General features: G+C 29.3%; 1 protein-coding gene across 3 annotated transcripts; it reads right to left on the bottom strand.

The window, feature by feature from the left end:
* Window positions 1–5,930: 5,930 nt before the first annotated feature.
* LOC107900883 (uncharacterized methyltransferase At1g78140, chloroplastic) lies at window positions 5,931–8,705 on the bottom strand. Of its 3 annotated transcripts, none has more exons than XM_016826641.2 (8): window positions 8,344–8,705; window positions 8,139–8,251; window positions 7,913–8,053; window positions 7,440–7,521; window positions 6,865–7,058; window positions 6,641–6,752; window positions 6,388–6,495; window positions 5,931–6,219 (listed from the first exon to the last, which is right to left on the bottom strand). In XM_016826641.2, the coding sequence occupies exons 1-8, from the start codon at window positions 8,659–8,661 to the stop codon at window positions 6,076–6,078; spliced, it is 1,212 nt and encodes a 403-aa protein (XP_016682130.1). In that variant the 5' UTR covers window positions 8,662–8,705; the 3' UTR covers window positions 5,931–6,075. The 3 variants fall into 3 exon arrangements, with proteins under 3 accessions (XP_016682130.1, XP_016682139.1, XP_040950423.1); XM_016826650.2 differs by having other exon boundaries at window positions 8,374–8,705; XM_041094489.1 differs by lacking the exon at window positions 5,931–6,219 and having other exon boundaries at window positions 6,388–6,491.
* Between the last annotated feature and the right edge of the window lie 1,313 nt (window positions 8,706–10,018).

Below are 10,018 nucleotides of genomic sequence, written 5' to 3'. Positions count from 1 at the left end.
TCCTTTTTATTTTATTTTATTTGTTTTGTTTTGTTTTAATTATAATAATATAATAATATATATTTACTTAATTAATAAGCAATACATATTTTATTATTAAATACATATATTTATTATTATTACACATGTAATTACTATTACCATACACTTGTATTAAATCATCATCATACATTTATCTTTATTTAATTTATTTATCACATAAAAATCTTATAATGTAATTATTTAATTAATAAATATCTTTTACTTAATAATAAATAATAAATATATATGTACTTAAATAATAAGTAATTTAAATCCATGAATTACAATTGTATGCTTATTTTTATTACACATGTATATTTTATTACCATACATTTGGCTTTAATATATATAAATATATATAATTCATTAATTTAATAATATAATATCAATTAAATAATAATTTATGCTATTATATTATAATATTAATTACCGCCTCAACTATTACTTAATGGCATATTTTCCATTTTGGTCCTTTATATTTTCTTTTAATCTATAATTCAACTTTTACCCCTTATTCAATCTAATCCTTCTTCCTACTTTCTCTTAATTAAGCTAAATTCACTTAATTAAAATCTAATTAAACACACTACTAGACTCATAAATATTTTTAATAATTATTTACAAACTTGGTTTATTAAGACGGAGGCCCGATATTACACTTTTTCGATGCCCGTGAATTTTGGGTCATTACATTTTTAATAATATAAAAACTGAATTAATTCATTTAATAATAATATCTTCCCAAATGCTTTTAACTTCATTGTTCTCCCCACTTGTGAGATAGGGAGAGACCCCTCCTTTTATGTCTCTCTCACCATTTTCAGGTTCGAAAGCAGCTGCTTCAAAAGCTACAGACCTTTGCACTTCATCACACCCTTTTCATCTAACATATCTATCTCCGTGTTTCTATACTAGGAACCTTCTTTGACAAGTGCCCTTTCCTTTTCTCTTTTACAACATTATTAACACAGTTAAATTTCAAGGTCCTCTATCTCTTTAGATTATATAAAAATGGTTAAATTTCAATTTAAATCCCTATACAATTATACTCAAATTTAAGATTTAATTTTTAATATAATTTGGTACTATAATATTCATAATGTCATAAATTAATTTAAATATTTTATTCTAATTAAAATGCTAACATAAAATTTAAGAATTATTGACATCATTAAAATTCTTTGTTAAATTCATATCTATTACAATAGTTTTTTTTGTCACATGATTATTGAGTGAATACTTTTTAAATTTTAGAATGTTACACCAATAAAATTAACATAAAATTTCCACAGTATTAGCCGCTAAATTCTAAAAACTTTTTTTTTTGCATTTTATAAAATGGATTGTTTTTAAATTTAGTCCCTCTGATATACTTAAGCTTGAAATTTAATCATTATCCTTTAATTTCTCAAATAATTTGCTCTCTATATTTTATAATGTTTTTAATTATTTTAAACAATTTATATCATTTAGTTTTCAATTAAATGATATACGGTTATATATGATTCGAAAACAGATTTTTAAATCTACAAAGTAAAGGGATTAAATTATTGAAAATAAAAGTAGGATTAAATTCCAAATGTATAAAGCGTCAAAACTTAGAATCATGGTTGTTTGACTGAATTGAACTGGTTGGTTGAAACGTGCAATCAACCTTTCTTTCTTTCTTTTTTCATTATATAGAAAAATGGTCAAACTTAAACTGTACTACTTATGCTACAATCAAATTTAAAATTATAAAATAATGATCAAATTTCAATATTGATCCCTATGCTACATTCGGATTTAAGATTATATCTTTATACTTCGACTTTTCAACATAAATTGATAACTTAATTTTTAAAATGTCTTTGATTAGCTCAAATATTTTATTTTGATCAAAATGTTGATATAACTTTTCAGAATTGTTAATAGTAATAAAATTATTTGTTAAATTTAAGTCAATTGCAATGCCATTTTTTGTTACATGACTACGAAGTGAGTTTTTAAAAAAAAAATTCAAAATACCACACCAACAAATTTAACAAAAGAAATTAATGTTGTTGTGTTAACAATTGAATCTGAAATTTTAAGTTCGAAAAATAGATATAAAGATTAAATTTCAAATATAAAAAAGAGTACATAGACTTAAGTATATTTTAATATTCAAATATTTACTTTATAATTTGATTAAAAAATAATTAATAAATTTTTTAAACATTAATCTCATTATAGGTTTTTAATATATATGTTATTTTTTATACAATGCCTAAAACTACTTATAACCTTCCTTCAACTCTTAAATAGGAGGATAATGCGTTTCAACGCATTCGAACCACATCCTCCTATATTGACAATAATATCGATATTAATTAAACTAAAACTCAACACGAAACGTGATAGGGTCTATAGTAATATAATATAATATCGTTAAAAATTTGTGTTTTGGGTAAAATTTGGAGGGTTTTTTTTTTCTTTTTAGATAAAAATTTGAAGTTAAGAGAACGTAAGCAGTGATGAAAAATAGAAGGTGACGAAATTTGGTCATCTTTCAAAGGCTGCAATGTTAGACCATTTTGAATAATTGACATTTTCCTCTTTTTTAATTTTCCATTTATTTGACTATTTATTTCCTTTCGGGTTTTGTTGACCGAAGAATTTATATCAACCGTTGATTTTATTTATTTTAATAAAAAAATTAATTTAAACAGAAATTAGTTATTACACTTTGAACTTGATTGAGATTATTAAATCACGTGACTTAAACACATGAGAGTATTATCACTGATTATATGTTAAGATTTTTTGATAAATCTTAATTTTAATATTACTGTTGAATGAAATTTTGATAATTAAATATTCTTTTTCTGGAGACATTATAATTTGTCTGCCTCAAAGAGGGTTTCAAGTGATTTTCAATAAACCCATGTGTTTCCCACTTCCGATCAATACGTCTTAACGTTACCCACTCAAACTTGTCGTCTTATTTTCCAACAAGATAAAATCCATAACTGACAACTGATGCGGTGTCATCTTTTGAAAGATATTAGAACGTAGAGGAGGGTTTAGGTAAGTTCTAGCAAAAACGGGAAGTTGTGGAAAGATGTTGGAGAGGAAGATCCGAGTAAATAAGTGTAGTGTTTAGCCAAGTCCTCGTAAACCTAATTTTATTGTCCTTAATATTTATTAAATTGTTAGAAAGCTTTTTACATATACAAAATAATTTAAAAATTTAATTCATATCAAACTTGATCTAAATAAATTAAATATAAAATATAATAATTAAATTATTAAAATATTAAAAATGTGAACAGCTTAACAATATTGATTCCATATTGAAATAAGTAAATCTCTCCCTTTAAATTTTTATTATTTTTTAAAAATTACTTACAGTCACAATTAATGTTATTATGTTTTATCTAACTTCACGACTGCGTCCCCAAAATTACACCCTCACTAATGTAAAAAATTCTCACCACGAAGATATTTAATTAAGTTAAAAAAAACGAATATAAATAAAAATAATTATAAATTTGAAATATTCAATCTATAAAAATAAAATGTCGATAATGGCAAGAAAAGAGAGAAAAATAGAACACACAGATTTTATGTGGAAACCCTTAAGAAAAACCACAGGCAGAGAAAAATAAAATTCACTATGTCAAATTCGAATGATACAAGAAGAGAGACAACTACATCTATTTATAGGTTTGTAAAACCATATTCTAATCAAGGTCAAATAGAAATAATGCAGTAATGTTAAAACACTTTATTTTAATTAACATCAAATAGAAGAATCATACTTTTATACGGATTTCGCTTGTACAGCCTTTATCGTATTTTATTTAATAAAAATTTGGGTCACATATCTTTAACAATTCAATCAACATAAAACAAAATATGAATTAGTTTAGAAATAGTTTTGATAAAAAAATTAGTTGAGAAATAGAAAAATGAACAAACCATCATCATTAAAAAAATTATTCATTTAAATTCGATTCATTTACTATCTTAAAAAATAAAAATAAAAATCGTATTTATAAAGATAGGAACAGTCGTATTCACAATAATTTCACAAAAAAAAATCACATTTATCGGAAATCAACATAAAGGTTATAGGGATTGGATCAAATTAATCTTTATACTATTAAAAGAATCAAATAGATTTAAATTGAATAAATTTAACATTTTTAATTGTAATTTAATTCTAAATAAAAAAATTTATTTACAAAACTATAAAAATTTTAAAATATTAACTATTTCAAACTGTAAATAATATTTGTTAAATAATAAATATTAAATTTATTCAAATTTAATTTTATATACATTTTTAATAGTACGACATTAAATTAATTTGATATCTATCATAGGTAACTCAGCTTAAGAAACTGAAGAGAGCCGAAAGAAGTAAAAAGGCCAACGGAGTCGCTTGTTCGGGACGGTGCCTGACACATAACGGGACGTCATGGAGAGCTCAATATGGCATACTGGAATGACACGTGTCCAAAGCATGAACAAAGGAGAGAGATACACCAATGTGGTGAGATGGGAAGTCCCACGTAGGAGACAAAGTAAAAAAAGAAGAAAAAAAAACCTTTCTGGTCCCTCTCAAATTTAAAGTCCAGCAATTTAGTGCCTTTTGAAAAATCGGATCAATTAAGAATAATCAATCACGGTATTAATGTTTTCTATCAATTGTGCATAATTTAGATTGGCACAATAACAATTTAAGCCTTTGATGTTTAGATATTCAATGTAAATGTTGATAGAATATGTAGGTGTTGCAAGTTAAATTTATTAAATTAACATCAAATTGATAGAATGCGTAAAATTTAAGGGTTAAATTTGTTATTATAACAATACAAAATATGTACAATTGATAAAAATATCAATATTGTGATTAATTGTCCTTAGTTGTTCAATTTTAAAATTGATAAGGAATAATTACTCTAATTCTTTTGAGAGGGATCAATTTGCTTAATTTTGACAATGAGATGGATCAGAGACAGAGAGATCTTTTTATGCAAAAAATTAATTGTTTAATTATATTTAAGGTAAACTACAGATAGTCACCCAACTATAACAAAAATTCATTTTAGGAACTCAAAATAAAAAGTTTGCAATTTAAATACTCGCGTTACATAGTTCGATCATATCGGTCACTCTTGTTAAAATCACAATGGCCAGCTGACGTAGCAGTTTAAAAATCGATATGATAACAAAATTTGCCCTCAACTTGTACATATTATATCAATTTAGTCATAATTTTAAAAATTAATCTTGAAAATTTATTAATGGTCTCAATTTGATCCTAATTCCAAAAAAATTAAAAGAAACATATAAAAATACATAAATATTTTTTAAAAAATTTAATAAATAATTTAAAAATATAATAAAAATAAAAAATATTGTTAAAAAAATAATATATAAAATTTAAAATTTTTTATATTAATTTAAGTATATTTATTTAATATTTAATATTATGTTTTTTAACATAACTTTTTTATTTTTATACATTTATTAAATTTATTATGAATATATTTAAAATGTTTATGTAGTTTTATATATTTCTTTGAATTTTTAGAATTAGGATTAAATTGAGAATTTTTGTAAATTTTGAAGGTTAATTTTTTAAAATTATGACTAAATTGATATAATATGTAAAAGTTGAGAGCTAAATTTATTATTATACCGAATTTTTTAACTGTCAAGCTTACCGTTTATAATTTTAAACAGGATAAAAAGGATAGAACTATGTAAGCTTAAATTATAAACTTTTTGTCTTGATGAAAATTTTTAGTTTACCTTTATATTTATTTCCAGCGATGGATGGTGTGAGCCCAATAACCCAAGTTGGGACATGGGTCGGGTCTCTCATTGCATCTAATAGTCGAAGTTGTACAATTTGCAATCGTAATTTGAACCCAACATTAAAGATAAAAATGATCTCTCATCCTTCATAATGCACATTATCTTTACTACAATAAAAAGCCCACCAGAACCATAAACTTGAATCAAAAGAAAAACCCTCTGTAGACTATACACTGTTTAGTTTGTAAAATCATTGAGATTTGCTTAACTGCTGCGTTTTCTAGCAGATATCATCACAAACGGTCCGTTTCTCATGCATGTAAAACCAACTAGTCCACAAGTTCGGCACAGATCTTCGAGTTCTCGTTCCGAAACGGCGAAATAGCTACCAGCAATTCCCATCATATTCTACACCCAACAATGAAAATGAATTCGATGAGTTCAATACCATTAACGATATCAACGAATTTGATTTAGGATACAAAATCAAGTGGCCAATTCTGGATTCCGGTTGTGCATTGAATGATGAACATTTAAACTTGTGGTCAATGTCATTACGAAGGTGAAATAGTTTACCTGTCGGAAAGTATTCACAAATGGCAGAAATGTAAACGGCCCATCAACTATGTAGGTGGTAGCGACAAAAACACCGCCTGGTCGAAGAACTCGACTTATTTCAGCTACCTAGATGAAAAGTTTTAGGATCACTTAAAACATGAACTGTAAAATATAAAAGCTCAATACATTATGCCACAAGTAAGCATCCAGTAATTAGGAGCAATAAGCCCAGAATGATTAGTTAATCACCACAGTTGAAAGAAATGCTTACAGCGGTTGATGGTGAAGGCCAACAGTGCAAAGCAGCACCAGCATGCACAGCATCGATTGAACTTGACTCAAAAGGAAGTCGAGAGATATCAGCTCGGACCAAGGTCACTTTCCTTTGAAACAAAAAGTGAGAATGAAAAATCGGATGTAACATTCATAAGTATTTAAAATTACATACTTTCACATATCTAATGAGATTAGCTTAAACTAAAGGTAAACTCATACTCTTTGGGGAAGTTTTCCTCTTGCTCGATGAACTCATAGCATTGTCGCAGCATGTTTTCTGAGTAGTCCAAAGCAATAACCTGTGAAAATAATCCACTCTTGGCGAAAAGCCTGGTGAACATCCCGCTGCCACAACTAGCATCAACGATCTTTCCACCTAGCACTCGCTTTAGGTAATTCTTTGCCATATCAAACTGCAATGTATATCAATAGTTAATTAGTGACTCACATTGAGGGGTAATACGATCCCATATCAACGACCTAAAGATTGGATTGTGGCTTTATAACGCAATGGTCACCCCTTTCCCTAACAAGGTGGATTTTCTCAAAGGACAAAACTTGCCTCTGGAACAAACGATACCTCTTAGGGGGAAGTAGGCAATCCTTACATCAACTGCGGCACCATCAATATATTAATAGAAAAGACTATAAAACAACAATGGCATGGATAGAGTGAAAAACCATTCCATGCATGTTATGTTGAAATTGTAGGATGATTAGAAACGGATGTTTTGTCATGTTACCACTTCATAGTCCCTTCCTGATGAACAAAATCGTAGAAATTGTCATGTTACCTCTTTCTCTGGACCTGGAAAGCCGCCAAATACAAAATTTTGACGCCAGCCTCTCTCGTAGAGAAAGGACACCACTGGAGTCCTGGTTATGAAAACAATCCCAATATGCAACGAACAAGTAAGATAAAAGCAAAACTAACTTAGGACATAACATCAAAGGACATGTACTAGTCAATTGCAGGCATACGCAGCAACAACATCGAAAATGGTTCATAAGGCTGTGGTAAACAACAAAACAGAACATGAACTGTACTACCATGTTAGGTTCCCAGCATAAACCGAATTGGCAATAGGTGGCTCAACTTGAATATCAAGAAAGCCTACAACTTTACAAACTCGGGACTGGTATTAAACACGAGAACATGCAATAACAAAAAAACCGAGCTAAAGTTCCCACCTAAAACCATCTCAACCTGAATATAAAGATCGCAGTTAAATCAAGACTTAACCATGTATGAAAACATCACTTTAACCTGAAGAGTTCGGTGGCTAGCGGCATGGATTCATCATATTGCTTAGACCCACTTGAGGCAACAAGGTCAAGATGCGTTTGGGTACCAGAGTAAGTCTTTTTGCATGTATTACATTGCAAATTAGACCCAACTGTTGATCCCCTGTTCCATTCCAAATCCAAAACTAATTCAAACCCAATTTGAAATTCATTTTTTTGGGGGGGGGGGAATAATAACAGCAACTCACACGTATATAGGGGAATCACTAATCACCGTTAATGGGTTATAACAAATGGGACAAGCTAAACCACAGCTGCCGCTGCCGCCGCCGCTCTCCTCTTTCTCCACCACAATCGGTGCCTACCAAAGAGTAAAGTAATGCTATAAGCAACAAGACAAATAACTTTGGCATCAAAATTAACCCCTTTTATTCGGGTTTTGCTATTGCATAACGTTGGCTTGGTTTCAACGAAGGCACGAACTTTAGCGGTTAAACTTCTTGTGAAGACGAGTGTGGTGAAGGGTCTGAACAAGAATCGTGCCGAGGTTTTACTGAGTTGACTCGGGAAAAACGCGGGTTTGAAATTACCGGTAATAACTGAATTCATGGTTTCTCTTAGTTTCTCTCTCTCTTTGACTGTAGTAATTGAAGAGGAATTTCTGGTTTGTGGGAAGAAAATGGAGGTAGGCCGTATGTAGAAAAGACGACGGAGAGAGCCCAAAAGCCGACGTGGACTTAACAAGACCCCGAAACTTCTACATACATACATGGCTTATATATACTGAGATTGTTTTTGAACTTACTGAGATACATGTGAGAATGAGCAGGTAAATTGTGATATATTTATTAAAAATTTAGTTGAAATGTCAAAATCGAAGGATTATATGTTAATGTGTGACAAAGTGTGCTGATATGTTCATTTATCTACCCTTTAATTATATAGTTAGGTATTCGTTTTTTGATCTGGATAAAGTAAATTTTGTGGTGAGTTGTTTATCTCTTTAAAAAATATGATTATTTTATTAAAATGATCTAAAATAATTAATTATAAAAATAATTTAGGTTAAAAAACAATCAATCAAATGACTTGAAATGTAGAGTAAAATGGGGTTAGGGAATTTAATGGCTAGCACCATCATGATTTTTGACCTAATCATTGTCTGATGATTGTGTCAGACTTAAAAAAATTAATATTTGGAGTTGGGGGACTTAATGGCCAGCACTTGGATATATTCTTTTTCATACAGTAGCACACTAGTATTCATTTATACCAGTATTTGAAAAAATTTTGGTTGGGAGATAATTGGCCAGCACCACTTTATAATATTAAAATATAATATTTTTTGGGTGCTGGCATATTGATGGTCGACACTCACTTTATCAGATAAAAAAATTGGGTTGGGATACTATATGGCCGATATCACTTTTTTCAAGTACCGAAAAAAATTCTAGTGCTGAGACATTGATGGCTGACACCCTTGTACCTGATTTGAAAGAAAATATATTCTGGGTGTTGGGACACTGATGGTCGACACCCTCCTAAGTTTATATATATAGAAGCTATTTGGTTGTGGTATTGTAACTGGATGGGAAAAATATTATTAAGATCATCTTCAAATGGGAGTATTTGGGTACATACCATCAAATGAGGATACCGTATTTGAAAGTGTATCATCAAATAAGTGTACAATCAAATTTCGAAGTTGAATTATGTATTGTCATATTTTAACAGAGTTGAAATATATATGTGAAATATATGTGAGTATGAGCAGCGTCTTTTTAATAGATGATTGTGAAGAAACACCCTTTTCTTCTAATTCTGTAACATTTACACTATGTTTGGTTGGGTGTATTGGATTAGCCAATACACCCCTAATCCGTGGGCCCCACTTAAGCCCTTCTTAAGCAGGTGTTTGGTTCAATGTATTGCCTAATACACCCCTAATACGTTACGCCCCTAATCCCCGAAATTCTCTGTTTTCTAATCCCTGCCTTCTCCTCAGTTTACATCCATTTTAGTTTTCACGCCCTAATTTGCCCTCTGTCCCCTGTCTCTCCTTTATCTCCTTCATTGCTTGCTTTGCCTTCGGCCAGTAGCCCCAAATTCTTCTCGAGCATGCCATAGA

Source organism: Gossypium hirsutum, chromosome D05, assembly GCF_007990345.1.
Source record: "Gossypium hirsutum isolate 1008001.06 chromosome D05, Gossypium_hirsutum_v2.1, whole genome shotgun sequence".
Taxonomy (NCBI): domain Eukaryota; kingdom Viridiplantae; phylum Streptophyta; class Magnoliopsida; order Malvales; family Malvaceae; genus Gossypium; species Gossypium hirsutum.
Note: the sequence above shows the minus strand (reverse complement) of the source record. Positions and strands in the feature narration are given on the sequence as shown.

Bases quoted from the DNA above. Each gene is read 5' to 3' on its own strand.
- LOC107900883 (XM_016826641.2), bottom strand. From the start codon at position 8,661: ATGTATGTATGTAGAAGTTTCGGGGTCTTGTTAAGTCCACGTCGGCTT. The intron at 8,252-8,343 runs TTATGCAATAGC...ACTCTTTGGTAG, and splicing joins TCGTTGAAACCAAGCCAACG to GCACCGATTGTGGTGGAGAA. The intron at 6,496-6,640 runs GTAAGCATTTCT...CTTTTCATCTAG, and splicing joins GGCCTTCACCATCAACCGCT to GTAGCTGAAATAAGTCGAGT.